Source organism: Primulina eburnea, chromosome 5 (assembly GCF_022965805.1).
Source record: "Primulina eburnea isolate SZY01 chromosome 5, ASM2296580v1, whole genome shotgun sequence".
NCBI classification, from domain to species: Eukaryota; Viridiplantae; Streptophyta; class Magnoliopsida; order Lamiales; family Gesneriaceae; genus Primulina; species Primulina eburnea.
The window spans coordinates 16,774,213-16,791,368 of record NC_133105.1 but is presented as its reverse complement, the minus strand read 5'-3'; the positions used below and the strand labels follow the sequence as shown (position 1 = coordinate 16,791,368).

At 36.1% G+C, this 17,156-nt stretch overlaps 1 protein-coding gene across 3 annotated transcripts; it reads left to right on the top strand.

Moving 5' to 3' along the window:
• The first annotated feature begins 1,187 nt into the window (after nt 1-1,187).
• Nucleotides 1,188-15,833, top strand: LOC140833068 (prolyl 4-hydroxylase 1). Of its 3 annotated transcripts, XM_073197480.1 has the most exons (12): nt 1,188-1,353; nt 2,171-2,218; nt 4,023-4,085; nt 4,195-4,244; nt 5,523-5,588; nt 11,074-11,148; nt 12,688-12,762; nt 13,014-13,084; nt 13,177-13,228; nt 13,352-13,441; nt 14,960-15,052; nt 15,526-15,833. In XM_073197480.1, the coding sequence occupies exons 1-12, from the start codon at nt 1,287-1,289 to the stop codon at nt 15,631-15,633; spliced, it is 858 nt and encodes a 285-aa protein (XP_073053581.1). In that variant the 5' UTR covers nt 1,188-1,286; the 3' UTR covers nt 15,634-15,833. The 3 variants fall into 3 exon arrangements, with proteins under 3 accessions (XP_073053581.1, XP_073053583.1, XP_073053584.1); XM_073197482.1 differs by lacking the exon at nt 2,171-2,218; XM_073197483.1 differs by lacking the exon at nt 4,023-4,085.
• The last annotated feature ends 1,323 nt before the right edge of the window (nt 15,834-17,156 follow it).

Sequence of the window (17,156 nt, the reverse complement as noted above, 5' to 3'; positions counted from 1 at the left end):
AAACTCCTTATTTTCAAAAATAAGAAAAATCATCATCCATATTTTAAATAATTAAAAATAATTATTTACTAAAAAAATTTCTTATTTTTCAGCCATCGGTCTCCGTTCCTCGATCGCAACTTGAATAACCTTTAAAAATACATTTTAATGCAACCATGTAGAAAATATAATTTTAAACATGGAAATATGCACAACATAATTAATTTATGCAATTAAAACAATTAATTAAAATACAAGATAATTTAATAATTGCATGCATGTGGTTCGCGTGGATCTTTAAATTTTCGGAGCATTACAAACTTATTTTCATTAACAACTCATTTTCATTAAAGAAATGAACGTATTTTATATATACCTAAGTGTAATGAGACCTTAATGTCAGCTTATACTCATAAAAGTGATTTCTTTCAAGTTTGGTGGAGAAATAAATCTGCACAGAACAATACAAAATTATTATTTCGCATGGAAAAATAATTTTGGGTCGATTTTTTCAATTTGGGTCGTCTGAATCAAGCTCGACCCAAACACATAAACTCGACCCAACTAAAACTGATATTAAAAACTAGGTCGTGTGTTCGTTCTGGGTCGAACAAGACCGAGACGACCCGTTTTTAATATAGTCGGGTCGAGTTTATGTGTTTTGGTCGAAGCTGACCCAGATTCATCAAAACACGACCCAAAATCCCCAAAAGCCAAGGCTTGCTTAATATTTGATAATATGAGAGTCGAGTTTTAGAACACGACCCAATTTCAAATACAAATTTACTGTAATAAGATCAAGAAATTGAAATATTTGAAGTTGTACTAATACATAATCTCTCACTGTCTTCTCTTCCAAGACAATCTCGAAAAATTTTCTTGCTGGAAATAGTTGAAATTGGGGGCCATTTGCATTCGACTCAGAAATGGAGTTTCGTGGTAGTGAATGACAATCACAAATGGTGATTTTTTTCTAGAATATGATGGATTTCAAGAATGAAAAGAAACCGAGACGACTCAAGAACGACCCAAAAAACTTAACGCTTGGTTCATGTAATTTTTTTAATATTTCGAAGAAATTATATGTTAATTTTTTTATTAAATTATATTTTAGTTCTTTCATAATTATATTGTTATTTATAAACTAAAATTTAATTTTTATGAACAAGATAATAAAATACACACGCTCCCTTCTTTTGAATTAATATGTATGGGACACCCTATTTCCTCAATTCCCCCCTCAAATTTTCTATTGACCCTTCATTTCAGTCACAATCTCCGATCTCCGCTCCTATTTTTTCTCCGGAATGGCTGCGTCTGCCACGAGATTCATCTTCGCTCTCCTTACATTTGTTACTGTGGGAATGATTATAGGTAATTTCCCTCAATCATCTCCATTTTTACATTGTAATTTTGAGCAACTTTTTTTTTTAACGAAAACTTTTTATAAATTGTAAATAGCTGTTTCTCATCATGGATTGACGGAAGAATTAGTTTTTCTAGTGAGTGACGTCATTATCGTTCATTTATGCGTCGTTTCAAATTATCTTCTGATTTTATCTTCCAAAATTCTTTTGGATTCAATTGGGTTTTTTTGGCGTTTATAGTTTGTTGTGAGAAATTTCGCAGGAAAGAAGCGAAGTTTGTATTCAATCTTAGTTGATCAAGAATTTTTTTTGCTTACATCACCCAATTTGGGAAAAATGATTTTTTTTTTTCGAATCTGAACATTATAGGTAAAAATTTGGTACCGCGCTCGGCAAATAGTAAACCCACCATGAATAAAACTAGACATCAGAAAAGGGAAAAATCTCCAAATTCAGCTGGGTTCTACTGAGAATGTTACCCCATTCTGTTTTATGATCAGCACTACTTGACCATTAAATACGGCAATGTTTTGACAAGAAAATATGATTGTGCGTAAAGTAATAGTGTCATTGACAATGCATGCTTCATAATAATTAAATCAGAAATTTTGATTTTTGAATTTGCTTCTCTTTATGATAAATGAACATCTGGTTTTCTTGTGGAAATTGCTTCCTTTACAAGTTCAAAATGACACATCTTTTAAATCATTTATAACTGTTGTTTAACTTGAGTCAATTGTCATTTCCACTTTCCATGGCCGTTATATTTTTTTTAACTGTTATATTGTTGCCATTGTGATTTTTATGGCATTTCTAATGCTCAGGAGCTTTGATCCAATTGGCATTTATTTGGAGGTTGGAGGATTCACGTGGTAGATTTATCAATCAATTCTCTGTCCAAGGGTTTTATCATTTTCCTTGCATTGCTACTGTATGTTTGTATACCAATGGGTGTTATTTGCTAGCTAAATTTTACTGATTTTTCTAATAACATTTTCACTAGTAGAATGGTAAGCACTATCTCTAGTGATAATACATTCTAGTCCAAGTGTGAGATGCAAGCAAGAGTAGAGAGTAAGTCCATCGCGAACATTTAAATTTGCTGGGTTCTTTAAACAGGCTCAAATTTCTCCCAATCTTCTTTGACTGTTGGATGAATGCTTTTATTTCAACTAGATGAATCCCTTGTCTTGGCACTGTACTAACTACTATCCATGAAAAGGGTTATTATTTAATTTTTGAAGATTTAATTCTTTCTTCAAAATTCGTTTCATTCACATGGGTTTTTCAGACGTGATCAATTTAGCTTCTGATCCTCAAAGCAGTATTCTGCATTGGATTTGCTTGATTACTATTTCAAAGACTTTTCACGACTCAAAGTCATTTGATATTGTTTTTTGGTCTAATGCCAACTCAACTGACTTCAAACAAAATCTCTGGGGCACTATAAACATCACATTTATTGAAAGTTATGTGTTTCCATTTCAATTATCTCAGTCTCCTGGGAGACCTTCAGTTTGTGGGAGTTACAAAGAAATGGTGTTTGTGATCTTATACATCATCTTGTTATTCAGTTGTTTGACCACTTTTTCCCATCAATACCAAGAGTGATTCAGAAATCAGCCGAGTGGGGGCGAATCATGCCTGTTGGGTGGGGGGGATAAATATGAAATTTTATAAGTTGCACATGAAAAATCAATTTTTTTGAGGGCAGAGGCGATGCCTCCCCTGCTCTTCTATTTGTCCATCCTTGATAGCCATAGTATTTGCAGGATCTCATTTTTATGGATGTTTATGAATTATAATTTTTTATAAATGAAACTACTTGTTATCATGTTGTGCTATGATGCCAAACAAAAATGTAATTTCAATCCAAAAACATGATCTACTCTTATCACACGATTGGTTTGAATTGGAGCATGTACGAAAATGCATATATATGCCGTAAAAATATGCATAAAAAGTTTATTTCGAAAAACATAAGAATTCGTCTTCATTGCTCTGTTGAATCTTCATTGCTCTGTTGAATTAGAATGGCTTGTCTTAGTTCTATCACTTTCTCCGTACTCTTGTTGCAAGATTTCACCTTTTTGGATATTCCAAAATTTTTAGCGGCTGAGTTACTTGCTACAACTCCCACAACATTCAAACTAAAGGCAAATGGAATCGGAAAGCCAGTAGTACTTTTGTCGCATGTTTGAGATTTGATTAACTCCGTACCAAAATATTTATGTTGAGTTTTTTCTACCAAAATACGCAACTTATAAGAAGGTTATCTCTCCTTTTGGTTTTATACAGTGGAAATTCTCGTATTAAGATTGTTGATGAATGTAGTGGAAAAGTTGTGTGAGTACATCTGTGTATTTACAGTATATTTTCTACTGTTTTAATGATTGATTAAGTACTTTAAAATTTTAACAAACCTGGAATATATTTAATGTCAGTATTTTCGAGAAGATGTTTCATGCACAGATTTTTTGTTTAATTCAATTTTGTGCTGTTCGCATGCGTCACATGTAAATTTTATACCTGCTCTTCTATTATCCATTTGGACTTGTATCAAAATGTTATGTATTTCCTATTTCAAATATGTTTAAACTGTTCCAAGTGCCCGTCTTGTGGATTTGGACATGGCGCCTAATCAATTAACCAAATGGTGTTAATGTTGGGCTGTAGGAATTGGGTATTCTTTAGGGAGAATTCAAAGTCTGAACAGAGGCAGTCTTGAACTTGCTAGAGGTTTCAACTTTTATTATTGATCTAAATTTTGCATGCACCAAATAGGACAAAAAAGTGAATAAATGTTCGTTGAATGTCACTGGCCTTACTGCATGTTCTCTTTTGTCAGGTAAATCCTATTGGGAAGACAAAGAAGCTGCGATTTTACGTCTTGGATATGTACGCTTATTTGTTTTAATACTTTTTCATTAGCTTTTGACTTTGTAAAGGAATGGAATTTTATCAAATTTTGATGTTTGTAAATTAGAAGAATAAAACATGAGACATTAGATCACATCTTACCTATTTATTTAGTTACGTTTTTGTTACTTCTGACTAGACTTAATATTTGGGAGACTAACGTATTCCTGAGTATCTTATTATCTGTTTTATTGCAGTAAATATTGTGAATGATGACATGCCAACCTGCGGTTTTGTATTTATCTTAGGTGTATAGGAGGTTTCTATTTTATGGTCCATTGATTGCATTTCAGAAAAATTGGTGGGATTACCATGCGATGGGACCTGAAAATTTTTTTCTCTTACAAATAACATTTATATACTTTGATGAACACATTATAGATAGTGGCCTACAATAGGCAGTTGGAAGATGTTTTAGGGCTTGTTTTTATGTTTTACAAAAAACAAAAGAGTGTGATTATCATTAGTTTTGGTCAAATCATTGCAGTAAAACATCAATTTCTTGCAATTATCGCTTTTTTAATCAAGATGAATCATTTCAGTGGTATATATAGCTAGTTTTTTTTTTTTTTTGTGAAACTGGATGAGTTTCTCATAAACATCTTATGAAGAATAAATTATTTTTAGATTTTGTGATACTTTATATAAATTTTAAGTCTCAGGACCTGTCTAGCTTTTGGGAATGGATTGTATAAATGAGGCAAACGATTATTGAAGGATGATGAATGCTAACTAATAGTTTACAAAGTAAAACTCAGCCTGGAAATTTTCTCGACAAGGAAAAGTAAAACCTTCTCTTGCCCTGGCACTGGCTAGCAGAGTAGCAGTAACAAAAATATGCTGCTTGCCCTCCTCTAATATACTTTGCATCTGTATATTCTTTCTTCCCCTGTGCATCTCCTTTTCTTTTCCTGCAAATTCTCTTCAGGTATATTCTTGGCATATAGGGGCCTGTACTGAGTTGAATTCTTAGCTACTGCTCCACTCTTATGGTCCTATTTATATAGGCCCATAACAGCATCTCAAAACATTAATTTCATTAATCTATTCACCTTAGAACAAACAATGTACTGGTATGATTGATTTTATCGGTATTTATTGGAACTAAAATTTATTCATATTAATGTTGATCCTTGTGCACTAATGACTTCTGCAGGCAACATAAATATTTGCAAAGCTTCAATATTCACATTTACCCTGAAGCAGCTAGATGTTAGATATACTTTCTTGTAACATCATTCGTTTTTTATGATTTAGGTCAAACCTGAAATAATTAGCTGGTCACCACGAGTTGTTTTATTTCATAACTTCTTAAGCGCAGAGGTATGCCCATTTTTTTTCTTTTGTATTTTTTCTCAGATTTTTTAATTCATTGGTTGGGATGAAAACTGAATATTTATTGTTTTTGCTGCTATAAATTATACTCTTTTATGAAATTGAATCCTTCTCTGTTACCACTTGGAAGTAAATATCTCTTTGTCAGATTGAAGCGTCTACTACTTAAAATAATGCTAGATTTTTTTTATAAACTAATTTTCGAAAATACATTTAAATGCATGCATGCAATACTAGCTGTCAATCACACGTTTTGAAATAAAAGTATTCAACTACTGGTAAAAATACTGCAGTTAAAAATAAGAGAAATCGTCAAACCCTAGACGGTCGTGTAAAATAAAACAAATGTGAAGCATGCAAAAATCCTGACAAAACATCGACATGTAAAAACGAAAGTGTATGAAAATATCCATGTTCACTCCTAACTCCTAACTTATAAACATAATGTGCGGAAAATATGGTCCTCGGGTTAGTGTGCTTACATCCAACTTCGTCTACTCAGTCTTCGGCGCCTCCAGTCTTTTCAACAATATGCTCACCTGCATCATTCACACCTAGTGAGTCTAAAAACTTAACACATCTGTAACATTATAACAAATACGTATACATAACATGTAACAGTGAAAAATACTGTAATTAATATACATTTCATAATCTTTAAAACATGAACTTAATCATATCGTGTCAAAGCATAACGTTTCCAAAACATGTCTCATCATTTCAACATATTCATGTTCATTTTCTTTATTTGAATTCAGATCATTAGTTGTGACTTTCCTATCAGCTCTAATCGATAGATCCATCTACGTATAACCGTGGTACCCGGCGGCGGGGACATCAGCGACAGTTTTACCCATCCACTGAGCCTTGGCCTTAAATGTTCGTATTCATGTTTGTATTAGTCACAACCAACTCCCATCCTTCAAAACGTATCATCATATTCACCACTTATAAAAATCACGCGTTTACCTAAATTTCCTTAAAATCAAGCATGCAACGCATTTTCATATTTCCATAAAAAGTCATGTTCGTGATAATGTATACATTTAAAACATGTCAATTTTTTGTGATCAGGGCGCTTCCAGGACTGCTAACTCGACCCCTAATTGATCGTTTTACCCCTGGATCTTAAAATTTCGACCCAAAACCAATCATACTCCTTAAAACACCTCAAAACATATTTATAATCAATTCCTAGAAATCAACCCGAAACTTGACCAAATTTTTCCAAATTTTAACCACCACATATTCACACCATACCAGCCCCTAAACAACACAATTCCAGCCGTTTTGAACCTCTTGACACCCGCTGCTACCTGCTGGAATTTTCGGCACACATGCACCGTAAACCCTAGTGCACTAAACCTTCCATTTTTCATCCTAGTCCCTAGATTTAACCAACCCGAACCAGCCTTGAGCCAATGTTACCTAGGACCAAGATCAGACCGTGGACACCCTACTGGACCAACCCTAACCATGCTACAGCTCCAAGCACACACATTGCTCAATCATGCCAAGGAGTGCCACAACTAGCCCTTAAACCTTCCCGTCCTCTCTACCCTCACATCCAGCTGCTCACAGCCCTTTCCCAGCCCTGTTCCGACCCAATAGGGTTTTGTCCACGACTGGAATAAAGCCAGGCAGGCTTCACCAACCCTTTCTCTCGGTCTAGCCACGAAAACCCTTGACTCTAAAAACCAAACTGATTGGCTCTCATCCAAGCCGACCAAGTCTCGACTCCAGCACCTTGACATCTTCGCTCTCGACATATATAGCCCCTTAGCATCTCAAATCGGCAGCCCCTTACACAAGAACAACAAAAACGCGAGTTACATGTAAACGTGTATGCATATTTCGTGACAAAACGATGCATAATCGATGCAACATAAAAATTCTATGCGTTCCTCATGAAAACACACACACTCAGCATATAATAGCGTGAACCTTTGCGTTATTGCGCTCGAAAACCTTGATACCAACGCGTAGAACGTACACCGGAGAGACGAGAAAGGATTTCTTTGCAAAAACCTAGAGGATTTCCGAAGTAGCTGCTGAAGTTTTTCCGAAAAGGCTGCTGGAATGAGAGGAGAGGGCGGCCGAATGCTTATACTAGGTTTAGGGTTTGCTAGTGTAGTGTTTAAGTCATTAATATAAGGTGCTAATGGGATTAAAAGGATTTTAGGTCCATTAAGCAATAAAATAATCCCATTATGCCCAAAAACACTCCCGAAAATATTTTGTTTAGGTATATTTTTGAAAATATTGCCCGAACCCTCAAAAAGTCTCTCGACTCGCTAAATTTTGTGTATCGGTTTAAAATATGACCCGGCGAGTAAAAATACTTCACTGTTAGGATCGGTCGGGTGTGAAGAAGTGTTTAGAAGGGGGTTGAATAGACACTTGACAATTTTCATAACTTCTTCGATGGTTGAATCAGTTTAGTGATAAGCTGAACCCCTTCTATCTCGAGAATATGATATTCCCTAAAAGACTTTGATTTATACAATGCTTTGTACAAACCCACTTCAGTTTGGACTTAACAATGTCAAAACTGAAACTCTTAGTATCAATACTATTTTTATCAGTACTCAACTGATGTAATGTTTAGGCACAACTGATCTTACAAAGATCGAATAAAACAACAATGAATGTTTGTGCTTGAAGCTCAAAGTATAGTCTGAAAGCAATGAATATGTATAATAAGTGTGAGCTTTTGTAAAACTGAGCTTTGAAAGAATATGCGTAGAGTTCTTGAAACTGACTGTATCGCTCGATAGTTGGGTAACTCAGTTAACTTTGTATATATCTCAGGTGATCTTCTCGGCTATTTGTAGGCTTTGATTGAATCCAACGGTAACATTGAATACATTTGAATCTTTATATCCGTTGAATAGCCATGTCAACATTCTTCTGACAATTGTACACTGTAGCTTTTCTGAAATGCGGCGTTCCCACCGCTTCTGTACAAACTGTCGGTTGTTGGCTACGTCCTTAACCGATGACGTGTAAAGTTGATAAAATCAGTTGTCTTCTTTAGCCGATAGTCTCAACTGATCAGTCTCAACTGATCAGTCTCAACTTGATTGTTGTGTAACTGATCAGTCTCAACTGATCGTTCAGTTGACAACACAGTTCAGTTAGCTTCGCTTAGTTCAATTACCTAGAATTATATTTGCATTAATCTTCAGTTCAGGCAACTATCAGTTTAAGAATCTTCAGTTCAGATACCTTCAGTTTTCTTGATCAGTTTTTCAATCTTTTCACGCTTAATTTGTCAATCTCCGAAATTTAGTTTTCCAACAATTTTCCCTATTTTGGTGTTTGACAAAACTTAGAATATATGAACTGATGAAACTGAACTCTTGTAGATAAAATATTTTTTTATTGATAACTCTTTCAATGTACAGATTCGTACAAAGAATGAAAGAATAAAATAATTTCTGAATGAAAGAATATTCTTTCAGTGTACAGATTCATACAAAGAATAATATAATCTTTCTGACTGACTGAAAATCTGCCAAAACTCTCAATTGAAAATCTGAGGTGACCATAGATATAGCATTCATCATCTGTTCCTGCATCAGATCCAATCTCTTGGTCATTCTGGTTTGTATAAAATCCATTCGATTGATCAGCATGTCCTGAGTCTGGAAAAGTGCTGGAACTGCCATTCTGTCCTTTCTCAACTGATCCAATTGGAGAAATAAGGAAGTGATATCCTTAGTAACCTGGTGTAGGCTCTTCATGGTATTCTCTTTTGTGGAATCAATCTTCAATGTGTGCAGCAATTGAGTTGACTTCATATCAGAGATAGTTGAAATTAAATTGTGCAGACTGAACTGAATATCTTGTATCATAGTATCAATAGCCATTGGTGTGAGGAGACAGGGCTTCAGACGATTCTGGTTCTTGCCCCTTGTCTTCTTCACTGAAAATTACCAAGGCTCTATTCGGTGATTCAGTCACAGCTGTAATAATTTTTGGAGTAATTTCTTCAACTACCTCCTATTGAGGTTCTTGAGATTGGGTGGAGGTCTGAGCAGCAGTAGAGCTGGTAGGCTCTTCAGTTAGGTTGTCAGCTGACATTTCAGCTGGCTCTTCAGTTGGCACTTCTTCAGTTGGTTCTGAGTGCAACTGAGCCATGTCAGCTTCAGTTTGAACTCATTGTTTAGTCGTGGCAGGCGACTGAACTGGTTCTACAACTTCTAGTATTACACCCTCTAAGGCTGATTGTTCAGTATTGATTAGATCTTCAACTGGTTCATCAATTCTAGCATTTAGCTGGATGTCAGCGGCAACTGATTGTATTATTTCATCGACATTTGCCAGCTCAACTTCAGAGTATAGTTGAATACCTGCTGGAGGAGATCGAAGAACAGAAGATGACGGCTCAGCATTCTTGGAAGAAAGATTAGTTGCTTGCTCAGATTGATCAGCAACTGCTTCCTTGGATGGCTCTGGCTGATGAGTTGAGGGTTCAGCCTGCTCTTCTGATGATTGACTTTGGGAATTAGCTGGAATAATCAATTCTTGTCCCATTTCCCAATTTTTGATCTTCATCTGCAATGATTTAAGATCCATGTCCAGCTGATCGAAAACTACTTTGTCATTGAAGGCACTTGGACTGGTAGGGTCATAGTTCTTGCGTACCTGAGCTATGACTTGAGCTAGCTTTTTGACACACATCAGTTTTTTAGTGAATATCCTATCCTCGAGATAGAAGGGGTGACGTAGGATTGTTTGAAATTTCCGAACATCCACAAATATTGTGTTTCTTCTTATCAATTATATTCTATCTGTCTTTCAGTTATTTCCGCACTTTTATTAGTTAACTGATTGACATTGACAACAAAATTCTTGAACTCAGTTTATCACTAAACTGATTCAACCATCGAAAAAGTTGTGAAAATTGTCAAGTGTTTATTCAACCCCCTTCTAAACACTTCTTCACACCCAACCGATCCTAACATAATGAGAGATTTTTTTCTTTTGAAACAATGAGAGACATAATTTTGTTCTTGAATAGACTTCTATGTGGGTAGGTTTACCGAACTTTCTATTTGTTAAATTTGATTCAGAAGATGAATGCTAAATGTTTCCTGCTGAAGGTAACAGAATGAGTGGTGTAATGTGAGATTAGAGTAGGAGGAAGAACGTCATGGTTTATAGCAGCAAGTGCTTAGATAAAACTCTCTCAGCGTCCGGTAAAGCTACCGACTGACTCAGACTTTATTGCTCAAATTTGTAACTTATCTGTGCAAGTTGATTATATGAAATATGTCTTTTAGATCCAGCTAGACAATGCAATAGTTTATAGATGAATCCAGAATGTAACTTACCATTATCTTGGGTATATGCAGATTGCTTTGTTAAAAGCATTTCACATATTTTAGTTTCTTATTAACCGTAGAATGTGAAATGATTGGAAAGTCAGTTACTGGATGAATCATTTGTTTATTTTATGCCTTTTCAGGAATGTGATTATCTTAGAGCAATTGCAAGACCACGCCTTCATGTTTCTACTGTTGTCGACACAAGAACTGGAAAGGTGAGAATAGGTTTTGCCAGTTTCTGATCCTCGCATGTTTATATCGATCTCTTTATGATTGTGTTATTGTATTCATATTTACCTTTTTTAAGGATTTGAAGTTATTCCAAAAAGGCAGTATCTGTGCTTAGAATTCTGGAAGAACACCTACTGTTGAACAGAATCATTATTCTGTAGTTTATTTACTGATGTATTCAAATTGTGTCACTACTGGGGAAGACAAGTTTCAGAGAAGATAGTCATGGCTTGTTTTTAATTATTTGAATCCCTTTTTCTTACTACTTTCAGTTCATAGTATTTTTGAAGTTTTATGAATTTATTTTGTGTATGTGATGATTTAATGCTTTTGTTAGAATTATGTTTTTATTTTTTGATTTAATGTTTTGGTAGAGTCATGTTTCTGTTTTTCGTTTTTGATTAGTTCTTGGAATGGATGGCTTTATTGTAACTCCTAGTGTTTTTTTTCTTCTTTGTTAATCAATTGCATCCATCATTCTCATACTGAAATCTATTCCTAGTGAAACACCGAAACTTTGAAGCCCTTGTATATTGGTTTAAACTTTATATTCTTTAATTTGAATGCATATGTGTTACTATTTCGTCAGAGAGCTGTAACTATTTATTGAGATTGGGTGACACAATCCAAATTTTATGGTGATGTTTCAGGACTCATTTTTTGATTTCTTGATATTTTTTCTTTCTTCCATTCTATTGGGTGCTTAAATTATTTTTCCCAGTCATAATCATGTAAATGGACAAAGTCCACATCTGTCCCCATTTTCTTGAACCAAAATAACCAAGGAAACTAAAGATACTGTCGGTACTGTTTACACCCTTGAGTATCTTCTAAACAACCTTGGTTGCTTATAACATGGTTATCAGAATCGATATATACTGTAGAACATCTAAAAAAAACTTGACAAGATGATCTCATCCTACACGGTGATTGGTCCCACACATGAAACGATGGAAACGACAATATCCTCGTACACTGGAGAGCTTCCTGGACCGTGCAACACTACTTGAATGTTGGTTAAAGTTAGAAGATAAATAAATAGCTTTGGCAATCACCCAAGTTTGAAACAACTATTAAGGAGTGCTATTCACAACAACTGAAACATATAAAAGCCCTTTTTTAGTGGCTCACGTTATAAACTCAATATGATTCATGATGTCATCATCTGTAAAATTCATGATTCTTTATTGGTTGGTCACCTGACCAACATCGGGTCTTCTTGCAATCGGAGCTTGCTGAAACAATGCCGTGAATTTTACTTTGCTTTGTGCATTGATTCTTGTATTTCTGCATGATCCGAAATTTTCTTCTCGAAATATTAATATCTTTTTTTTAGCTTATAAATACTAGCAATTGGTTCTTGATGATGACCATTTCAGTTTTTCTTGATAACTGATAATTCATATTATTCTGTAGCATTTTCATGGTTTGTCATCCTAAGCCCAAATTTTGGTGGATAAAGAGAGGTTGGTTTCAGTTAAAATATTCACATTGGTATTTCATTATCCTGTAAATTTTTTCAGGGTATGAAGAGCAGTGTCAGAACAAGCTCCGGAATGTTTCTGACTGCTGAAGAGAGAAGGTATCCGATGATACAGGTTCTCGTACTTGAATTTTCTCTTTATCTGCTTTTAGTAACATCTGTATCTGGCTTTGTAAAAATATTTTATTGGTATGTGACGCACCTTGATATGTGCTTTCATACTTTGTGCTTGTGTTTACTTGTTTTATTATCCTTCTGTGGGAGTACTTAGTTGTCTTTTGTTGGTTCTAAATTCCACATTTTTCTAGTCTATTAAAACCCAGTTGTGTTTGAAAATGTGAATTTTGGTGTTCTAAACACCATCAGGCAATCGAGAAACGAATTTCTGTATACTCTCAAGTACCAGTGGAAAATGGGGAGCTCATACAAGTGTTGAGGTAAGTACATAGAACTGTGCTTGTTGAGTTACTCGTAATAGCAAAAAAATTGATAGGCTTTAATGTCAAGGCTAACATCTGCAGAGGCACAGGTATGAACAAAATCAGCTTTACAGGCCCCATCATGATTACTTTTCTGACTCTGTAAGTATTTTACGGCTCTTACGGCTCCTTTCCAATGTTCACTATGCCAATATCTTTCAGCTTTTCACATTGGTTCCTTTATGTTACAAATTTTTAAGGTGTAAAGGATGTTTCTGGTTGCAGTTTAATTTGAAGCGCGGGGGTCAAAGAGTGGCAACAATGCTCATGTACCTGAGTGACAATGTCGAGGGGGGAGAAACGTATTTCCCAAAGGTGGCTTCTTATTGAAATCTGCTATTTCATTAATTAAAACAAACTTATTTTAGCTTTCTGTTATGTTAAACATGAATCTTATATTGGTTTCTTCTTAATATACATGTATGTATAAGTGTTGCAACCTAGATTTCATAGATCAAATATAATTCTGATGGCTGAAATTTAAGTTTAAACATATGAAATACATTGTTATGAAAGGCGAGCGCCTGGCTGCGCCTAGGCGACAGGCGCAGCCAGGCGCACCTGTTGCGCCTTGGTTATGACCCAGGCGCAAGCCATTAAACAGGCGCGCGCCTGAGGTGCGCCTCGGCCCAGGCGCGCCGCGGCAGAAAGGCGCGCTTTTGTGCGCTTTGGTGTTATACGCTGCAATTAACTATACATAACTCAAGCCCATAAAATTTAAAGCCCAATAACAAATAAAAGCACTTTTTAGTGTTTTAAAAAAGCCCTACAATCTGATGTGCATTATTTTTCTTACCGTTCTTTCAAATTCTTTTTGGACTGCGCAGCAGTGGCCTTTCTCTACGCTGAAACTCTCTACGTCTCTGTATCCTTAACGTAATTCTGTTCTTTTTGTGCCTACTGCCTTGTGGATTACAAAGTCTCTACGTCTGTATCCTTCACCTAATTCTGTTCTTTTTGTGCCTTGTGGATTACAATATAAGATTTATTGTATATGGATCAATGATCATCTGTGATTCTGTATTTCTGTCTGTGCTAGGCAGCCCTACAATGATCATCTGTGATTCTGTACTTTGTAGCATTTAGCAGTGTACTTTTCTCCATATACTTGTTGTCTACAGAGATGTAGATTACTTATTTTTTTATCTTTGTCAAAGTATTTAATTTAAATCGTATAAAATATTTTATATATGTTGAATTTTAAAATTTGTGTCATATGCGCCTTACTTCGATAAAGCGTGCGCTTCGCCTCGCGCCTCAGGCCCCAAGACACCCTAGCGCTTTAGTGCGCCTTGCGCCCCAAATAACTATGATGAAATATAAAATGTAAACCCATAGTATTAACTCTGTAAAAGAGCTCTTGCTCTCCCCTAGCAATGCTAATTACAAAACTCTCAAGGAAAATAATAGAATGAGTCTAACAGCCCTCCCGTTCTTCAAGTTTTATTCTCCTCTCCCCACATCTAGATTCTTCCGAGGCCTTGGGAACTCTTGGGCCTGTATCCTTTATATTAGGGCCCATGTCAGACCCATTAAATATCGAGGCATGTAACAATAAGTGTTAAGAATGGGGACCCCACAGGCTATTTCGTTAAATCTGGTACTTACTTGAGAAGCTTAAGCATGTGACAGAAATAAGATTAATCAACACCTAGTGGATTTTATATTTTTAAACTAATATTTTTTATGAGATTCACATCTTCGTTTTTCGTGTGGTTCAGACAACTTCAAGTACTGCTGGAAAGATTAAACATGCATTGAGTTGAGATGCTTTTCGATTATATTTTCGTTTATCTGATTGTGTTTTGTTCCTTCATGTGCCATTGTTGTTAGGCTGGATCTGGTGAGTGCAGCTGTGGTGGAAAAGTGGTTCCAGGGTTATGTGTGAAACCACTCAAAGGAGATGCTGTACTTTTCTGGAGCATGGTTTGTATCCTTGCTTTAGCCATGTTGATCAATCATTATTTGTAATTACTTTGGATGGCATGTGATTGGCTTGAATTGTCTTCTCAAACGTATCCTTGTGCTGTGATGTCTGTGCTTGTTTTTATTTATGCCTGCCAATTCTTCCCTTAATGGTTACTGGATATTATATGGTGACACTGGGCTTTTTGACTTGAAATTTTGGATTGATCTTGCTATTTTTATTTTATTTTATTTAATAAATCAGTCTAATGAAAACTATTAATGTATTTGTTAATTTGAAGTGGCAAAATGTTTAAAAAGTTATTGTCAACTTTGATTCTGTCAACTAGCTCCGTCGCACAGGTTATGTTCAACGAAGTATCACATCGTTCTTAAATTTATTTTCTTTTCTGCATGTAGAAATAAGAGATGGAACACCCCTTTGAACGGAATATCTTGCCGACTCTATTGTCCTATCATATATTGTGTTTCAGGGGCTTGATGGGCAATCTGATCCGAATAGCATACACGGTGGATGTGAAGTATTATCTGGAGAAAAATGGTCAGCCACAAAATGGATGAGACAGCAAGTTACTTCCTGAGGTTTTGGACGATCTTTTCCATCTAATTCTTTAGAAACTTCTGCATCCATTCATGTAGAAAAGCATGAAATATTAATGAGAGTTGTGGAATGTGGAAAGCAATGGAATTGAGTTCACCTATATATGCTATACAAAATTGCAGCTGGATTTCGTCAACACTTCAAATTATGACATCATAACAATATAGTTGTTTATCTCAAGGCTTATGACTGAGTGTGATATGGCCGTTTTGTTTCATATCACACGTACACTCTGAAATGTTTGTAGTTTAAAATATTACTATAAATTAAAATACTACTAAAAATGTCAGGGCCCGTGCTTTTAATTGATATATAATTACCACACAACAAGGATTAAATGGTGTAAACAGCGAAAACGAGTTTAAAACGTTCATTAGGGCCTACAGAAATTTCGGCATGACCTCCCCGTAAGTAGGACATCCCAAAAATTTCAAAACACAACAACAACAATATACGCTCGAAAATAATACCAAGTTCACAATCAACTACAACAACATCCTACAGCCGCACTGGTCAGGACTAGACACAACATACTACAAATAAAAATCCAAACATTAAAACATAACCATACAGCTACACAGGGCATCTCCCTGGCAAATGTATCAAACCAGAATAATATATATAAATATCTGGGAACTCTGACACAAACCGATTGACTACTGGGTACCACTCGCTGACGCTCCATCAGACGCGTCAAAACCCCTGGAATGACCTGTTAAGTCATCAAAAACAACCACAACATCAAAAGAAAACAGGGGTCGGACCCCAGTACGGCAAACCAGTAAAATCACGACGTATATAAAAGCCATGTAATAATACCAAGTAAATGCAATGCTATGAGATGCATGAATGGTAACAACGGAACAATGGATACCAAAAGGAGTCCAAACGGATAGCATCATCAACAGTAACAGTGGCCACCCGTGCCAGGAATGCAGCATCATATCGCCGCTCGTCCATGCACGTAGCATCGGGAATGCGAGTAGCTAAGTCGCTCGTCCCTAGCTGTCATCTGGGAATGTGGCTAATCCTAACCCACTCGTCCCTCTGATGACTCAATATCTCAACAGAATCAACATAAATAGCCGTCAAAGGAGTCAAGGCTCAATATGTTATGATGTAGTATCCCGATTCCTAATTTGAGTTAATTATTGGATTAATTATTTTCGGTGGGATCGGAAGGACCGAACCAGGTTCGGATCGTCCGAAGAGGGTTCGGATCATCCGAAGTGGGTTCGGACCGTCCGAGACAGGTGGCTGGACACGTGGAAGGGTTCTGGACACGTGGAAGAGTTCGGATCATCCGAAGTGGGTTCGGACCGTCCGAGACAGGTGGCTGTACTCGTGGAAGACATGCAAGATTCGGATCGTCCGATCAGGGTTCGGACCGTCCGAAGTGTGCCGGATCGGAGCGTCCGAAGTGGATCGGATCGTCCGAACGTTGGCTATAAATAGAGGCGCGAGGCTTCATTTGTGACTCGCCATTTCAGAGTGTTCCAGAGC

Excerpts from the sequence above, each read along its gene's own strand:
- LOC140833068 (XM_073197480.1), top strand. The coding sequence starts at position 1,287 with ATGGCTGCGTCTGCCACGAGATTCATCTTCGCTCTCCTTACATTTGTT. Across the intron at positions 4,245-5,522 it reads CGATTTTACGTCTTGGATAT|GTCAAACCTGAAATAATTAG; the intron begins GTACGCTTATTT and ends TTTATGATTTAG. Across the intron at positions 12,763-13,013 it reads GAAGGTATCCGATGATACAG|GCAATCGAGAAACGAATTTC; the intron begins GTTCTCGTACTT and ends AAACACCATCAG.